Source organism: Daucus carota, chromosome 3 (genome assembly GCF_001625215.2).
Source record: "Daucus carota subsp. sativus chromosome 3, DH1 v3.0, whole genome shotgun sequence".
NCBI lineage: Eukaryota > Viridiplantae > Streptophyta > Magnoliopsida > Apiales > Apiaceae > Daucus > Daucus carota.
In genome coordinates, this window is record NC_030383.2 from 40,206,543 (window position 1) to 40,226,662 (window position 20,120).

At 33.0% G+C, this 20,120-nt stretch overlaps 1 protein-coding gene across 1 annotated transcript; it reads left to right on the forward strand.

Moving 5' to 3' along the window:
* The first annotated feature begins 11,212 nt into the window (after window positions 1-11,212).
* On the forward strand, window positions 11,213-15,229 carry LOC108212462 (protein FAR1-RELATED SEQUENCE 5-like). The gene is made up of 8 exons (XM_017384189.2): window positions 11,213-11,252; window positions 11,724-11,948; window positions 12,022-12,414; window positions 12,493-12,595; window positions 13,444-13,720; window positions 13,847-14,130; window positions 14,222-14,414; window positions 14,630-15,229. The coding sequence occupies exons 1-8, from the start codon at window positions 11,213-11,215 to the stop codon at window positions 15,227-15,229; spliced, it is 2,115 nt and encodes a 704-aa protein (XP_017239678.2).
* Window positions 15,230-20,120: the final 4,891 nt, after the last annotated feature.

Below are 20,120 nucleotides of genomic sequence, written 5' to 3' on the forward strand. Positions count from 1 at the left end.
CATTCATACAATTTACAAATGAGAAATGAGAATCAAATCCAAAATAAATAAATTAAACATAATTTATTTTTTCTATTTTATCATGATAATTTTTTATACTATTTTTTGGTTATAAAATATATATAATTTTTCTTCGAAAAATAATTTATATTAAAGCTATTATTACACTAGAAAATTCATCAATAGAACACCATAAATTCTGATTATATTTCGGAAAATATTGGCTCAAATATGTAGAGCTGCGATACTAATATTCTTGATCATGACGACTTTCTATTATAGAAAATTAACAAATAATCAAAATAAAAGGATCTTAAGTATATCTAAGTTAAGGGTCATGTTCAAAAGAGAACCATCAGAGAGAGAACACATCGAACTCTTACCTTATTTCTAGTATTGGTTAGGGTTCATTAACAAAATTTCACATGCAAAAAATGTCAATATCTATGAATTATATTTTAAAATTTATTTTTGAACACACACAATGATGAAAAAACGTGGAAAAAATATGTATTTAGATTTAGATCCTAAAAATCTAACTTAAATTTAGGGTTCTACGGCAGAACCTTAGTGGTTCTGTGGTTAAATGTTAAAGATGGTTCTCTTTTGAGCGCAACCCTCTAAGTTAATTAAGCATATGTAAATTAACTGTCATGAAATTTGTATTGATCATAATTAATTAACAGTAGTACCTTATAATCAATAATACGATCTGATAAGACTTTTAATATAAGACAATAATTTTCATATATTATCTTATATATTTATCTAAGATAAGTAAATAACTATTTTAACATATTTATGTATACATATACATATACATACATACATACATACATACATACATACATACATACATACATACATACATATATATATATATATATATTTTAATCTCACATTATCCTTCATTATTAAACAGTATCAACAATCTGCATGGATCGTCGTAGGGCGATGTATATTAGATTAGTTGTTGGGATAGTTGTTGGGATGGTGATTTGTGTATATGCGCCTCAGGTTAGGTTGGAGGATATTGAATCCATGACTTTTCAGGGTTGTTTGGATGATTTGGTTCAAAGTATTCCTCAAGATCAATTTCTATTTGTTGGTGGTGATTTTAATGGTCATATTGGTGCGAAAGTAGATGGGTATCAATGTATTAATGGCGGGTTTGGTTATGGTATTAGAAATGAAAATGGTTCGACAATTTTGGAATTTGTGAAAACACGTGATATGGTGATTGTTAACTCTTGTTTTCGCAAGCGTGATGACAATCTTATTACTTTTAGGAATGGGGGACATGCCACTCAAATTGATTATCTTCTTATTCGCAGAAGAGATTTCAGATTTTGTTCAAATTGTCAAGTTTTTTCAAAAGAAACTTGTGTTTCACACCACCATCTTTTAGTCATGGATTTGTCTTTGGATAGTCAGCTAGTGGAGGGGTTGAGAGTTGTTACACCAAGAATTTATTGGCGAAAGTTAAAAGGATCGAAAGTAGCGGAATTTAAAGACATGCTTGAGGGTTTTTTTATGTTGGTAGTTGATGTAGACCAAATGTGGACAAATATGGCCAACTCAATTAGGAGTGTAGTAAGGAGGACATTGGGAGTGTCATCAGGAGCTGTCAGTGATCAGAGAGAGTCTTGGTGGTGGAATAATGATGTACAAGCCAAAGTGCAATTTAAGAAGGGGTGTTTTTTTGGAACTAATGTCATGTCCTGAAGGGCCAGATCAGCATATAAAGAGCGAGTTATTTAAAGTTGCAGAAAGAGTGGCTAAACGGGAAGTCGCGGAAGCAAAAGCTAAGGCGTATCAAGACATGTATAGGCGTCTAAGTACTAAGGAGGGAGTGAATGAAAATTTTAAATTTGCAAAAGCACTTAACAAGAGACGTCAGAATATTTGTTCGGTTCAATATATTAAGGATGATGGTGATCGTGTTTTACTTCATGATGAAGATAATGGTGAAATGGGGTATGTATTTTTCTGAGTTATTTAGTGCAGCCCAAGGAAAGGAGATTGTATTCGACCAAGAGATTGTCCACGTTTCTCTTAATGATGATGGTATGAGTCAAGATATTACTGTGATAAAGGTTCGCACAACTTTATGCATGATGGGTAAAGGTAAGACGGTTGGGCTCGATGAGATACCGATTGAGGTGTGGTAGTGTTTGACGGAACAGGGTGTAAGATGGTTGACGACTGTTTTTAATGTTATATTCCGGACATCCAGGATGCCGTGGTTTTATGCTTGGGTGGTCAACCATTGAGGCGATTTATCTCATTCGTTGTCTTATGGAGAAATTTCGAGAGCATGGTACGAATCTTCATATGGTATTTATAGATCTTGAAAAGGCTTATGATAGTGTACCACGAGCCGTTCTTTAGAGATGTTTAGCAGCCCGAGAGGTTCTGGACGTGTATATTCGGACCATACAAGATATGTACTCAGCGGTGGGGACATGTGTTAGGACACCCATTGGAGATACTCAGTATTTTTCTGTTGAGGTTGGACTTCATCAAGATTTGGTATTAAGCCTTTTGCTTTTTATAATTGTTTTGGATGTGGTTACCTATGACATTCAAGCTCTTATGCCCTTGGTGTATGCTTTTTGTCGATGATATTGTAAAAATCGCTGAGTCTCGGAACGAGGTTAATGTAAAATTAGAACGGTGGCGTACATCGTTGGAGGGTTATGGATTGCGTCTGAGCCGTTCTAAAACTGAGTACCTCTGTGCCAATTTCAATGAGGAGATTCATGAGGAGGATTTGGCTGTATGTATCGTGGAGGCTCTTGTATCTCAAACTAATACCTTTAAATACTTGGGTTAACTTCTATCATTTAGAGTAATGGTGATATTTCTACGGATGTGACGCATCGTATTTCGGCAGGATGGCTTCGCGGGAGGGCTGCTACTGTTGTGTTGTGTGATAATACTAGACCCAACAAATTTTCACACGACACGAATACACGACACGAAAACGACACGAAAATTTAGTGTTTGTGTTTGCATTTTGAGTACACGACACGAAGTACACGACTGAGATGTCGGTTTTGTGTTTACCCTTTGGGTACACGACACGACACGAGGTACACAAAATAAATATAATTTAATAGTTAAATATTAATATTTAATTATAAATATGTATATTTATAATAAATATATGTATATTTTCTTTTAAAATAATACATAGTTTATAATATTGTAAGTGTAAATGATTTAAATATATATGTTTCATACTATTTTGTAAATTTTTGGCCTAGAAATCTAATATTTACATTAATTTATATATTTATATTTAAATTCGATTTTACACGAAACATGACACAAGAACGACACGAAAATACACGAACGCTAAACGGATCGATTTTGTGTTTGGCCTTTGAGTACACGACACGAAAAGGTACACGACACGAAAGCACACGATCTGCACGAATTGCCAGGTCTAGATAATACCTTTGAAGTTGAAGGGTAAATTCTATCGGGTAGCAATCAGACCATCATTACTATATGGTTATGAGTGCTAGCCATTGAGAAAGGCTCAAGAGCATAGGCTAGAGACAGCGGAGATGCGTATGCTGCATTGGATTTGTAGCAACACCATGACAGATCATATGCCGAATGTTACTTTTCGACGCCTTTTAGGTGTTGAGTCTATCTCTAGGAAAATAAGGGAGGGGTGTTTATGTTGGTATGGACATGTTCGGCTCAAATGTACCTCATCACCAGTTAAGAGAGTCGAGCACATATCGGTTCGGGGCAAGAGAAAGAGAGGACGACCTTGTCGGATGTGGGCTGATCAATTAAGTTTGGACATGGGAGCCCTAAATCTCACGGGTGATTTGACATTAAATAAGAATGATTGGAGACGGCTTATTAGAGTAGTTGAGACTCGGTCTCTGACTTACAGAGGTTTTGAGTGCTATGGTGTTATGCTTTACGGAAAAGGTTCAGCTCAATCACTGACAGATGCATTCCCGATAAAGATCATTGTCATGCATCATTAAATGTACCTATTGGAGTTTGATATCTCCGTTTCAGATCATTGTCACCCATCATCGACAAGCGAAACTGTTTAGGTAAGTCTCATGTGAAGAAAGTTATGAGTTAAGGTATTATATTAATATTATATCACACACTGTTTTATTTATTGTGCACTAAGCCGGGGGTCTTGATGGAAACAACATCTCTACTTTAAGGGTAGGGTCATATTTAGTGTTGGTTGAAATTTTAAACTTTACGTATCCATCTATATATATCTCTTGACTCGAGCCTCAACGCCACAACGCCACCACCATCACGGTAATGGCTCTTCCATCCTCTACATACCACACACACAACCTGAAGACATACACACACTATGCATGCACACAAGAAACACACACACACACACCAAACACCCGCACGACCAACGCCCACACACATATCTCCATTATCTTCTCTACCTCCTCATTTCTTCTTAGTAATCGCTCAGCCAGAATCCACCGCCGGCGACCACGCATCTGCAGTGATTCCGCTGCCTCCTACCCCAACCTCGATTACAGTTATATAGAAAAACATACACAACATCAATCGCAAACCATTTATTCAATCAGTTTTAACAAAACACAACCCAAACAAAAATTCCCAATTTAGTGTCCAAACCCTAATTCACAAAGTTGGGGATAGACCATTTAATCCGACAACCAAAATTACATATATCGCGTCTTTTTATGTCTTTCTATTATACTATTTATATTTACCTAAATACCCCTTTGCGATTTTTTTAAAAGTTAACGGTGTCAACTTAACGGACTTGATGGCAGACATCATTTTAAAAGGTGGTAGAAAAATCCAACTAGCATTCTGCAATTTTTAAAACTGAGCCCACATCTATGTAATTTACTCTAATTTAAATAGTAAAAACAATTTACATTTTAATTGTAAAGGTCAAACAGTCAAATTACATTTTGTAGGCGTCAAAATCTGTTAAAGGTTTATTAGTGAATGTGGAGCCTTGAAAAAGACTGAGATGTACTCATTTTTGGTTTTATAAAAAATAACAACAATCTTATGTCTCTTTGGCCAATATATGTGTCTCTTTCATTATATTTTCGTAATTCTCTTTTAAGTAGTCGAACTGGAGTTTAGTTAAAGAAACTTGTGCAGAATACAAATGAACATAAATGTATAGCTTGCAAACATATAACAGAGCTAGAAAAAACATGTAATAAATCTTAATATACTACTAAAATTTGATAATTTTGATATTTGAAGAAAAGTAAGATTTTATTTAAAATAATTAGTCAAAATTATGATATCATATAAAAATTACGTCGATACGTGCATAATAAATCAAAAATTTTTATTTTTATTTTTTTTAACGTAGGAACCCGCAACCGCTACCCTTCGGATGCGTACTGGGTAAACCCACGAGCTCACGCAATAGCCTGCAAACTACGTGATAAATCAAAATATTTTATATACATTAGATAAGAAAATGTAAAATAGAGTTGAAAAAATATTGATCCGTTCAACAACTTTGAGTTTGCCCGTATGAACCTAGGTGTGTAGAACAAAAAAACGAAAATATTTAATTCTTTATTGTAATTGAATAAAGTTTATAACACTTTTCATTCCTTAACAGAAATCGAAAAAGAGAAAATCCATAACATAAAGTGGAAATAGATAATAATACAACCACAACCACAACCACAACCCTAACCCTCTCGTGCCTGTGCATCAATCAAACATCTTGTTGTACAATGGCGGACGAATCTGAGCTCAATAAAAAGATGGGCGGACTTAATCTTGAAGAGTCTAAAAGATCAACCGAAACTGATGACGATCTACTTGTTCAAGATAAAGCTGATCACGATCTACATTTTCAAGAAGCTAAAGATATTGGAGAGGAATATTTATTAAGGGATAAGGTAATACGTCTAAACCATGAAGATGCTCATAATATTCTAGAAGATTTGCTTGAAAAAAATGGACGAAGAAACAGATTTTAAACTTACGAATTTGGAAGCCAGTCATACTGTGTTTTCTTCCTCAACCCTTAGAATTGTGCGGAAAATTAATAATAGTGATAGGTGTTGAAAAAATTACGTCAAGCTAGTAAGATTGTTTTCAAGTGTTTCCTCACAATTATTGTATTCAACTTGGAAAAATTAATAGAAAACAAGTCAAATGTGTACATGTACAAATGCGCCTTATATTATGCTGTGCATAATAAATTAGATGCTTGTGGTTTCAAGTCAAAAGTCACAAATACAATGATTTTTGAGTACATTGATGCTTTAAGTTGTCTTTTGAATTGTGATAGGGAGTCGTTTGGTGTTACAGCCTGTGACACTGATTCTTCTTTTGTGGGGAATATAATTGTTCATAGGCAGGATGTTAGTGGTTTCAATAGGAAAGTTGTTGAAGAAGATGCGTCATGTTTAACTTCTCCTTACCGGGTTAATTTCAGCAACATTACCGATGCATCTTGGTTATTGAAAAATTGACTGTGTTTAATCCTTTGTGTTATTCGGGTATTCATCATAGAATACCTTGTGTTATTATTAGTGGATTTGGTCAACCCAGCATAGAATGTCGTTTATTCGTTAAGTTAGTTCAGAAGTCCCTTCTAGATGTGCCCATATTTGCATTAGTTGACTGTAATCCATACGGTATTGATATCTTTAAGGTTTATAAGTATGGATCAATGAGGTTGGCTTTTATGAGTCGAAATCTCACGGTTGCTTGTATCCGCTAAATTGGCTTGTTCCACTCCGATATCTCAGATTTTGGTGTAAATGACAAATTGCTGCCACTTTCGACAAATGATTCTAGTAGACTTAAAAATATGATGAAAGAAGAATGGGTACAATATGAGCCAGAAGCTTTAAAGTTGTTAGGTCACGATACGATTGTAGAAGGGGGGGTTGAATACAATCGTCACAAAAATTCGCGCGGAATAAATCTGATTTGGATAAAACAGGATAATCAGATTTTAATTAATTAAATAAACAAGGTTCAAGTAAAAAGTTATTTAAACTTGAAAGTCGTTATTAAATTAATATGGTTCAGTTTTAATGTCCACTAATGTTTGTAGAATAAATTCGACAGGATGTATTCTAGATTAGTGGTTAAAACAACCGAGTGATCAAAGCACAGAAAACTGTGGATATAACAAGCAAGTTACGAACAACTTGAAAGCTTAACAATGCTTTGAAATCAAAGAGAATGAACATTTGAAATGAAGAATGGAGTGCCATATATATAGGCAACCATTTGTACTTGTAAGACAAATAAAAGACAAGACAAATAAGCTTGCAAAGACAAAACAGGAAGGGCAAGACAATTACAAGGCAAGGGAAGACAATCCTGGATTGCCTAACAAGCCAGAAAGACAATTATAAAGAAGGGCAAGACAATTCTCCATGGGCAAGACAAATATCAAAGGGGGCAAGACAATCAAGGACAAGGTAGGACAATCTTTGATTGTCTACCAAGTACTTGCACAAGGAAGAAAGACAAAAGGATTGTCTTGGCACCCACTTGATTCATTCGGCAGTACGCACGCTTCATTTTATAAACTTTCATCCTTTAGCCAGCTCCTTAGAAATGCTTTTAATCCCGCACAACTTATAATCTTTAATTAATAAATATTTAATTTAATCCAGAAATTATATAAATAAATATCTAATATTATTAATTTATAAATATAATTTTCTAATTAATTAAAATATTTATTAATATAAATAAATCTTTACGGTCCAAGCTGCGGTCTCTAGAGGGCCAGGAACCGGACTCCTTTTGCCTTGCAAATAATATTTTAATTCCATCCGGGGTTCCAGCTTTAAGATTATATCACTTTCCATAGCGTTGGTGATAATTCTTTTTCCTCATAGTCAAACAAGTCTAAGATTCGGTCTCCTGTGGGTCTGGAACCGGATCCCTTTTGCTTTGAAAAATATAAATCAATTCCAACCGGGTTTCCAGCATTAAGAATATATCACACTCCATTGCGTTGGTGATAATTCTTTTTCCCATAGCTAGACAGGTCTGAGCGGCGGTCTCCTTGTCCTTCCTTTTGGCCTTCTTTCTTTTGCTTTCTTTTTGTAAATTAATTCTAAATCAATTAACTTATTAATAAACTTAATTATCAAATCAATTCTAATTGAATTAATTTAACAACTAAATAAATTAATAGAGATTAATTATTTAACAAAGAATTAATTAAAAACTCTATAATCCAGAAAGCAAATGTCTTGAGCCTTCGTCTTGATCATCACACGGCTTGAACGACTACCTTCCTTTGATGTTAAATATTCAATATAAATAGCTGGCACACAAATGTATTGTCTGGTTCATCTTTGCCTAACTAAATTGAATATTCACCATCAATTAAACATTTGAGCTGTGGTCGGGTCTTCGAATCTTTGTCTTCTAGTTCTTCTTCATTTCAGTACACATATGGAATCTCTGATGAAATAAATACTTGAATCTTCATAACTTCTGAACTCCTTGAACTGCTACACAGTTTATTTGACACTGAGGCTTGATCATTTGAAATGAACTTCTTCCAGTGGCTTGTAGCTGATATCTTGGAATTCTTCTGACATTATGATTCTTGTATATACTTGACATTCTTGATCTGATTCCAACTAAACTATCTACTATCTACTGACATAACTTATCAGAGACGATTCCAGGTTGAGTTACAAGTTGAGTGGTTATCAGACACAAGTTGAGTTATCACTGGTTGCACAAAATAGGATTAGACATATACCTTTGAATAAGGCCTTTCAAAAGTCATTAAACAGAAATGTGGAGACCCAAACGAAGGCCGATATCGAGATTTTTGCAGAAGACTTGGATACGAAAGTTGGGTGAAGAAGATAGAAGAGAAGATTAATGATCTCCATTTTGGATAGCTAGTAGATATCGAAGCTTCTTTTTTACTTGTTTCAAACTGGTTGAGTTTACATACATTTTAATTGTTTAACAGAGTATAGCTAATTTCAGGAGCATCTTTAGCATTCTGCCTTTCTTTTGTATGGTTCAGACACACACACACACACACACACACACACACACACACACACACACACACACACATATATATATATATATATATATATATCTTTGTCTCCCAAAAATGAAATGGCCATGTAAGAGTTTGAGTTTCATATTTAGGCCTTTACCTGGTTTTTTCTTTCCTACTCTTGGTTGCTTTTCTATGAACTTGCAAGGCGTAGCAGACATTCTCAAGATAGCTTCTTTCCTTTGAAGTACTATATATTCCACTTAAAATTTCTATAGCTTTTATCTAAAAAAGATAGATTAAATGTTCTTATCTATAAATGTGCAAGTCATTTGTGCTCCTGTCAACACTCTGATACAAGTGGGGTTCTTTGTGTATGGAATTTTTCAACAAGATGGGTGTAGGATATTGTGCATGTTAATGATGACTTCAATCTCCAATCCTGTGTCGGCACCTGTCTCTTAATAACATGAAAATGTCTGCAACTGCTAGACATTTTGCTCTCTGGATTTGGAACATTCAGGATAACCTAGCAATGTGTCCACTTTGCTTCGGGTTTTACTTATTAAGTAAATGTATTGCTTTCACTTGAAAGTCATCCTTGTATGCTTCAGCTGGTCAATTTTTTTTATGAGAAGATAGCTCCACCTTTAACATCAAATTTGATCGAAGGTCACATGATAAACTTGTTTTTATTTGTCATTTTATGTTCTTGTACTTTGCAGTTCGGCTCTTTAGAGCTTTCATGTAATTTCTTTATCATTATCTATATATAGAAGAAATCATATATGATACTATATATATATATATATATATATATATATATATATATATATATATGGAGTAGACGAAAACATTGGAGAATTGGAGTACGAGTTACAATTTTTTAGTTTGATCAGAAATAATATCTTCCATTATCCAAATTTTTATGTGATTTATCATCTATAAGTTGTCTTAAACAAAATTATCATTCAGTCAATAATATTTTTCAACTTTAACAAGTATAAGATTCGTGTTCTGCTTATTATTTATATTACAGAACATAGTGTTATCTGATTTATTAAAGTAATTGTTTTACGTTTTGATTACAATGTTTATATTGTAGAACATAATCTACAGGTTGTCGAATGTTTACAAATACTATAGGACAAAAAAAATTAAATTTAGATGACTAGATTATATTTTTTCCAATTTTCTACTCCAATACACCAATGTTTTTGTCTACTCTATAGAACTTAACTCATATATGTATGTATGTATGTATGTATGTATGTATGTATGTATGTATGTATGTATGTATGTATTGATATATATATATATATATATATATATATATGTATATATATATATATATATATATATATATATACGTTTCTATTCTGGATTCTGTAATATTTCATAGTAATAACGTGGATGAATTTGAATGTTAGATTTCATATATTAAGTTTAAATGGTTTTTTAGTTAAGTAATTATAATCTTAACAAATTATTCTTTGTGAAAAATGAAGTGTTATGATAGTGTTTTATCTTGTTCTTTTTATTAAGTATATAGGGTTGCACTCCACATAGAATACTTAATAAAACGAACAAGATAAAACACTATCATAACACTTCATTTCTCACAAAGAATGATTTGTTAAGATTATAATTACTTAACTAAAAACCATTTAAACTTAATATATGAAATCTAACATTCAAATTTATCCACGTTATTACTATGAAATATTACAGACTCCTGAACGGAATCCAGATTAGAGTCGTATATATATATATATATATATATATATATATATATATATATATATATATATATATATATATATATGCTTTTGATCAAATACAAACCTTTTTAAAAATAAAAACTAGGAACTTATCTTATCCATCCTTTAAATAATATCATCTTTTAATCTCAGCCATTGAATTAAATCAAATAAAAAAATAGAAAAGACAAAGATTTTACGTAATCAGTGCATTCATTCCGTTACTTTCTCTCTCATCAAACCAGCATCTCTCTAAACTGTCATATCTCTCTCTCTAAACTATCATATATTTCTTCGATATCATCGTCTCTCAACGATTTGTCGGAGATTTCTCACTGAGCAAAAGAGTTGTGGTGATTAGCTCTCTGTTCGAACGATTGCTTCTCTCTTCGAACTGAGGTTGTGTTGCTTTTTTTTTCATTAATCGAAGATGATTACATTGGATTTGGCTAAAATTAGTGATAATCAAGGTAATTTGCATCTTATGTGTATTATATTTACTGTTAATCTTAGTTTATTATGTTTTCGATTTTGAAGTATAGTTTTTTGTCGAAGATCAAGCTTTTTGTTTTGATAGTGTTAGGTATAGAATGTTAATTGAGTTGTGATTTTCGTTATTGTGTTTTGAGGAATTTTGTGTTTGAGCTTTGTAATGTAGGCTATGTGAGAGTTTACTATGTGAGAATCAAGTTTTTGCTTTGATTTTTTAGATATATAATATTAAATTGAGTAGTGATTTTGATTATTATCTTTTGAGGATTTTGTGTTTTTGAGCTTGCAATTGAGGCTATGTGAGAGGTGACTATGTGAATTAAGTTGTTATATATTATTGATTTTGATGATGATATGTTAGATTTTTTGAATACTTCTGTTTTTATAGTTAGTATCTAGTGCAAAAGAGTTGAGCAGCTGATATGTGCCTTTGTTTTTTTCGCAAACAGGTTTGACTTGTGGTGATTGTTCTCGTGTGGGGGCTGTTGATGTTAGTGATGTTGTTGTTTCTGATGAATGTGATAGTTCAATAACAAACTACACGTTGTCTCCTGGTGGTCAGAAGTATTATTTACCAAGTTCTGTTGATTTAGTTGAGATGCCGTTTGCTAATCAGGTGTTTGATAGTTTAGACAAGGCGTTTAAGTTTTATAAGGAGTATGGAAGGTTGGGAGGTTTTGATGTAAGAAAGGGAACGGAGAAAAAGGATGCTGATGGGACGATTATTTTGAAACACTTTGTTTGCAGTAAAGAAGGGTTATAATGTAGCTAATTTTGGAAGTGAAAAAAAGGTTGGTAAATTTGTTAAGGAAAGGCGTACGGGGTCTCATAGATGTGGATGCAAAGAGAAAATAGTTGTCAAGATTATGAGTCTTAATAGGTATTTTATAATGAATTTTGTTGAGTCGCATAATCATCCTTTAGCTAGTGAAGACGGTCGGCAGTTTTTGAGATGTAGTAGAGATATGAGTATTAGTTTGTGGAATATGGTTTTTGATGCTAGTAAGGTTAACATTGGATGCAGCAAGGCTTATAGTTTGGTAAAGGAAATGGCTGGTGGTTATAGTAATGTAGGTGCAACCTTACGTGATTTTAGAAATTTTAGTCGTGATTTGAAAGAATATGTTGGTGAAAGAGATGGTCAGATGGTAATAGACAACTTCAAGGTTATGCAGGAGACTTAGAAAGCTTTTTATTTTGCTTATGAATTGGATCCAGATGGATATTTAACCATGCTGTTTTGGGCTGATGCGACTGGTAGACGGAATTTTGAAATATATGGAGATGCTGTGTCCTTTGATGCCACATTTGATACGAACAAGTAAGTTTGGTGTACTTCTTGAGTGACATTTTTATGTATAGTATGTTTTTTTTGAATTATATTACCCTGTTTTTGTGAGTGTGTTATAGTGATTAAGTTAGTAGTTTTTAGTGATCTGCCTAATAATTTAGTGTGTTATTGTTATTCAGCTTGTAGTTTGTGTATGGCAGTAGTTTGTGCTAGCTGGTTCATGAATGAATTGGATCAGAAACTTGTAATGCAAACAATGTTGAAGCTAAATTGTTGGAGCGTATAATGATGAGACATTAATTAACAAAAGGTGAAATGTTATATTATACTGATGCTTTCCGTTGAAAGATTTTGTAATGAAGGATTTCGGTTAAAATACAATTGCATTAGTATTTTTATGTAATTATTGTATTACATCTTGTATTGCTTAATGGTACGTAGTGGTACCATCTAACATTTTTAGATTGAAAAAAGCATCTACGCGTCTTGTTTTATGATAAGATTTGAAATATCGATAACATATGAGCAACATTAGTGTTACAAACATTTTGTCATTTTAATGTCCTCATGTACAAGAGTTTTTACAAGTAGACACACCTTTGCATCAATCCTTGAACTGCACTGTACTGGTTTTTGTGAGTTTGTTATAGTGATTCAGCTAGTAGTTTTAGTGATTTTTGTCTAATAAGTTAGTGGTATATGCAGTTTGTGTTAGTGATTTTGACATTTTTTAGTTTTAGTGGTTGTAGTCTTTGTAGTTGAACTGCATCATTTAGCGCAACATTGCACTGCAAATTTTATATTATTTCTAGGTGTCGTAGTTTGTTTTATATTATATGTTTAAATTGAGTTTTTTATTTTTGGTGTTTTTTGTGTAGGTATAATATGATTTTTGCGCCGTTTACCGGTGTTGATAAACATGATCGATGTGTTACATTTGCTGCTTGTCTTTTCGCAAAGGAGAATGTTACTCATTTTAGCTGGGCATTTAGGCATTTTGTGAAGGCAATGGGACGTAATCTAGTTGTTTTGATTACTGATCAGTGCTCTGCGATGAAGATAGCTATCCCTGATTGTTTTTCTTCTGAAAATGGATTAGTTGCTAGCAAGCATCGTCTATGTATGTGGCATATTATGCAAAAATTTCCAATTAAGGTAGTAATTTAAAATTATGCATATTAGTTGAGTTGATTTTTTATCTAATATAATCCATAGAGTAAAAATAGATTATTTTTTGGTTGCACATAGAGATACTGACCAATTTGCTTCTTATTGTTGCAGCTTGGTAACCGTTTATGCAAGGAGACTGATTTTATGGAGAAAATGAAGGCTTATATTTGGTCATCAATATTGGAGATTGAAGAATTTGAAAATGGCTGGAAATCTGTTATTAAAGAGTTTAATCTTGAGGAAAACAAGTGGCTATCTGATATGTATGAGATGAGGGCATCATGGATCCCTTCATATTTTAGGGACAGTCCGATGTTTGGTTTGTTGAGGACAACAAGTAGGTCTGAAAGTGAAAACTTTTTCTTTGGCCATTTTCATAGACAGAGTGATACATTGTGCGAGTTTTGGATACGGTTTCAGAGTGCTATGGATAGGCAGCGGAACGAAACAAAGAGACTAGACCATGAGTTGAATTCGATCTAGCAGTCCATCGACGTTGTCAAGATGGTTTATTGAAAATGATGCTGCTGAAATCTTTACGCGTGCAATTTTTTACAAGCTTCAGGAAGAAATTATAGCATCGTGCTTGGAAATGCAGATTAAGAAGATGAGTGAAGATGTTAATGGAGTCATTCATCTTGAAATTAGAGATGTGAAGGTTAAGGACAAAATTTTTAAGGTATGTGATGAATAGTATAATATAAATAGTTTAGTTGTCTTAATATGATATAAAACCTGTTAAATTTTTGTGTTGTGTTCACTATTTTGAATGCAGAATGCATAACTAACATAATATATATTTAGGTACTAAGATTATAGCAATGTAATGTAGTTTAACAGATTTTATAACATATATTTTATGGGAACTGATTACAGTTATTTTTTTTAATGCAGGTTTCCGTTAGTAAAGCTCATGCTGTATGTTCATGTAAGAAATTTGTTATGTGTGGAATAGTATGTAGGCATGCATTCTGTGGCTTGAAGCAAATAGGCGTTACAAAATTTCCTAAAAGCCTCGTGCTTAACAGATGGATGAAAATCGCTGACTGTGGCAGTGGATCAAATGTTGATTTGGTAACTAATGACTATTTCAAGATGGAGAGAGTGTCTTTAAAGTTGTCAAACATATGGTTTGATTTTCGTCAAACGGTTAACAATGTTGGAGTTGATTTAGAGAAACTTGAATATGTGCACAAAGCTATAAAGGAAATAAATGCTGAGCTTGAAAAATATGGGGGTGATGCTGCTGAGTTTAGTAAGAAAGATCATATTGCATCTATTGTTGGTGAACAGCCAGTTGGAGAACTTAATATTCTTGTACCAAACATTTCGAAGAACAAAGGTAATCATTTCAAGAGGTTGATTAGTGATCGGGAGAAAGCATTGAATAAATCGAAGAAAAGGATTAGAAGATGCAAAGAATGCTCTATGACGACTCATGATTCTAGAACTTGTCCAAAGAAGAAAGGAGGAATGGAAACAAATGTGTGTTAAGTGGCTTGAAAGTATTTGACAGTTTGAAGATATTATATAAACACTTTGTCTTCTATTTTTTTTCTATGTAATAGATTTGTTTTTTTTTGACAGTGGGAGATTTTGTATTTTAATAGTTTAGTGACATTATAATAGTTGTGTACTTATCAAATTTTTAGTAATGTGGCCTAATAAATTTAGTAGTTTAGCCCCCTGATTTTAGTGATTTGTGCTTTACATTTTAGTGATATGCAGTATGTAACTTTGTGATATGCAGTATATAATGTTAGTGATATGCAGGGCCAAAATGAATAATTGGTTGAGTTTTTTATACTTTGAAATAAATCGAATTCGAGTAAGGATTTTTAAAATGTAAATTAAGATTTGTTGATATTCTTGGGTTAATATTTTCGGTTTTGAGTGATAATTTTATACCTTAAACTAATTAAATTCGAGTTACAATGAAAAACGCCACATTATATACAATTATGATTTAAAAGAGATGTGTTTTTAGTTGAAATTGATAATGTAGTGTGTTTTATATTTTGATTTTTGCTGCTAATGCGAATGAGGAATAAAAACATATTAAAACGATTAGATTTAATAGAGTAATTTTTTGCTCTTTTGAATATTCATAACAAGTCTAATATCTCAAAACAGAAAATGAATGATAGTAATATCTCAAGACAGAACATGAATGACAATTTTGTGCAAAGTTTAGTCTCAAATCACCAATATATCACAAAAACAGAGTCAAACATTTGTATTAATTTTCCTCTTCCGATGGGCCGGCTACATCTTCGAATATAGTAGCCAAGTTCTTAGCAAATTTGACAGTCTTCTTTGTGGAGCTTGTTTCTTTCTCTTTGTGCTGTGGTGGTTGTGGTTTGGATGATCTGGATTTTACGATTTCGAAAATCTTCTGCTTCTTTCATGATTGGTTCCCTTAATTCATTAGCAGGCGAAGAGAATATTGCACTTCCATACTTGAATCGAAGACGTCTGATTTGATTATCTTGGAGGTTCTATAAAATAGAATGATTAAGTTTGCAATTAGTAAATGCATTGACATTATGATTAGATATTTGAAACATCTAAAAATTTTCTTAAACTCTTACGCCTTCTTCCACAAAATCAATTTCCCAATTTTTCACATCCCCTTTGAAGGTTTCCATATGTCGCATCAGGAATATTCCGCATTCAATAGAATTGTAAACTGTTTGCCACGACATCTTCAAGTAATCTGGCTTCAGTTTACGTATTCTCTTCGTGACATGTGCATATCCTTTATCAGTCAGATAGTTGCATAAGTGTGAATGCTGAAAAAAAATGTTAAAGAAGTAAATAAAATTCCATTGAAAGATAAAGAATATAAAGGAAGACCGTAAACTTATGTCCAAGTTCTATTGTTTTTCAAATAAATGCAAAGAAGCTGATTTTAGTGACACACACACACACACACACACACACACACACACACTACGGTAGTGATTTTTCCAAGTTCATTTTATTGAATAATATTAAATAGTTATAACAAATACAAATGATATTTTATATAACAACTAGAAGTGATTTATGTGTCTTACCAAAACATCTGGTACCCTTGTATAATATGGTCTTGGTTTGTCATCACGCTGAATATTGTCAATTAAGAAGCATCCCGGGGTCTTCAGATTGTAACAAACCAAATAATAGTGTCCATTCTTATTAATGGGGAAGAAGATATGTATTCAAAAGAAATGTCAAAAACAATTACTGAATATGGTAGCAACTAGGCAATCAAGGATGAGAATTCGAATTGAATTAAATTAATATTACCATGGTAATATCTTCTAATTTTTCCATAGAGAATGTGCTGAGTATTTTGTCCATCCCTTTGGAGAATATAGGTAATGTCTCTGGAAATCTTTTTGTTGGATCAAGGCTGAAAGTCTGAAAGTTTCACAAAATAGTTAGTAAAAATATAAAATTTACGAATATTGGTAATGCCTAAAATACTGAAATGTTTATATTACCAAATCTCCAACAGTACAAAAGAAGCGGAGTGGAGAGTTATCAGACTTGTACTTCTCAGTTTCATTTAAAATTGTAGCCCATACATCAATAACAGAGTAGTACACACTTGTTTTTGGTCTCAACGTTTGAATATGCTCCCTAATGCTTTCCACCCCTTTGCATCTAAAGACAATTTCCCTGTAATTGCATGTTTATTGTCAATTCAGTATAGATTATAATAGTAAAAGTGATCATTATTTATTGAAATAGGAAAACTTACAGCAGATTACTTTTCTGGATCAAAAAGCTCCAAAAACCAAAATCAATATTGCCAAGGTGTTTAGTTATATCAACCACTCTGTCTATATATGGTGATCTTGCATGAGGGCCGATCTTCTTAAGTCTTGTGCTTTTCTCTCTTGCCTGAGGTTGTGGAACGGTGCAGTCACCAGCATTTTGATTTGGTTCATCATCTATTCCAAGTGAGAAACTTGGAATTAGTCGACTGTCTTTGTCTTGATTATCAACTGGACTTTTTCTCCTTGAAAATGTTAGATAGAACTTCTCAGCAATCTCCAATTGTTCAAGACTGTTAGGGCTCAAATCACGATCAAAATCGTTAACAAGCTCTGGTTCCTTATCTCCCAGTTCTTTTGATTGATTAGACATTTGGACTGTTGGGGGTTGTGTTGATTGATCTGATGGTGCATTAGTTGTTGAGGTTTGTGGATCAACTGGAGGATTCTGATCTTGTTCATTTGCATTACTTGGTGGATGAACGTCTGGATCAACTGCAGGATTGACATGTTGTTCGTGTGCAGTTGTTGTTGTTGGTGGAGGTTTTTTTGCAGGGAAGTTTTCACAAATAACTTCTTCAATTATCTTTAGTGAATAACAATCTGGAAATTTTTCCCTTGTCTTCCTCAGGTCATCCTCTAGTTGGAACTTGGCATCCAAGATATCTTGAGCTCTTGTTGTCAACTTTTGCGCAATATCCTGAAAAATGTTTTATAAGTATACTTTAAACAGTAGATCTTTTTTGTTACTTAATTTGTATAACAACAAATTTGTGTTTTATGTAATTTTTGTACAGAAGTATATGGATTTTTTCCATATATCATCAGTGATCAAAACTAGTTTTTTAGTGATTTAACATTTATAGTTAGTGATTTAACATTCATAGTTAGTGATCAAACTAGTATAATCTAGTGATTTTAGTATAAAGATATTGAAAAATACCTCTTCTGATGATTCAATCTCTGTGTCCTCTTGACTATCTCTGTTGATTGTATTTTCATTTATGTTGCCATCATTTTCTTGAGGATCATCGGGTGAAAAGGCTTTTTGTGGTTCTTTGTTCCTAATGTGTTCAGCTTCGATATCATCCACTGTTTGCCAAACATTCAAATCATCCCAAATGTCATTTTGTTTGCTAGCGTTTGTACCAGAATTGCTAGGGTTCTACAGAGAAGTGAAAAATAGTTAATATCTGAGAATTATATTATAAAAATTAACAGAGATTAGTGTTTATACCTTTGGTTGATTTTCAAATGGATCTTCTTCATGTAAATATTCTCTAAGTGGTGCCAAAACTTGGCCAACTCCAAAAGTTCCACCACCTAATAGCTCCAGTGCTTGTCTTTCCCTCAATGTATCTACATCCCAACCTTTGTAAGACGGGAACTGCCTTTCAACAATTTTGATACCTTTGTTTCTTACACGGTCAGCATAAAGCAACTGCATAAAAAGTGAAATATGCATAAAAACTGCATAAAAAGTGAAATATGTATATGTAAAGCAAATGCATAAAAAGTGAAATATGCATAAAAACAACGCGATCCACGAAAGAATTTTTAAAAAGTGTGTTGAATTTAGAGACTTACTGTGAGGAAAACGAGGGATCCACGAAAGAATGTGGTTGTTGTCCTATTCCAGTTCTCTGTTGCAAGCACAAGATAATCTAGCAAAAACTCTGGCCAATTGTACTTCCTTAGATTATCAAGATCATCATCAAACCTCAGTAGTTGTCTTTCAATATAAGAACTAGTTGTTGTTCCAAGTAGAGCATTTGACATGAGAAGTAGAAAATTCATCTTAAAATTGTCCGTAACTGGTTGTCCTCTCATGACTTGCACAAGTTTTTGGGCTGTGATTTGATCTTTATCATCTTTGAACTGTGCAAGCCATGAATTTATTCTTTCTCTATATTCGTCCTCTGTGCCAAGTCTTATTGATATATCTCCATGCGGCAATCCCAGCACATCAAATACATCATCTTCTGTGATCTCGATTTCTTTATCTTTAAGTTTCATAGAAACTGAATTATGATCAAAAATTTGAAGGACGTTGTAACTGAGTTTGGCTGGAAGCATCTCCAACTGAAACTCCAATAGCAGAGAAAAACCAGCTTTTTGGACCCATTTTCTTTGTTCTGGAGTGAGAAATAGATGACCTCACTAAACAGTCTAGGTGAAACTCTTAGTTTCACTCCGTCTTTCTGTTTATTAATGTGTTTAGCACCTTCAATTACCTAAAGATATGAAAAAACGAAAATTAGTTCAAAGCAATGATATACTTTAATTATGGTACAAGGTTAGTGTGAATGAATGACTATATATGAATAAAGTAGTGAAAATAATACCACAGATTCCTTGTTGTTGTATCTCATTGTTGGTAAATGTTCTTCTTCTTTTTTGGTAAGTTTGTATCAGGATTAAATGCCTTCCTTTTAAATTTAGTGGCTTTTGTCTTCTCATTAGCTTCTAGAACTTCATCTTCTTGTTCACCAACTTGGTCATCTTCTTGTAGTTCTGGTTCTTCTTGATTTTGTTCTTCTGTTTGTTTGTCTGATTGTTTCATCCTCTTTAGGTTGTTCTTCATTTTCATGTTCATTGTTTGGCTCCTCTTGATCGTTATG

Coding starts and splice junctions, on each gene's coding strand:
- LOC108212462 (XM_017384189.2), top strand. CDS start 11,213: ATGATTACATTGGATTTGGCTAAAATTAGTGATAATCAAG. Junction 13,721..13,846: donor TGCAAAAATTTCCAATTAAG/GTAGTAATTTAA, acceptor TTATTGTTGCAG/CTTGGTAACCGTTTATGCAA. Junction 14,415..14,629: donor TTAAGGACAAAATTTTTAAG/GTATGTGATGAA, acceptor TTTTTAATGCAG/GTTTCCGTTAGTAAAGCTCA.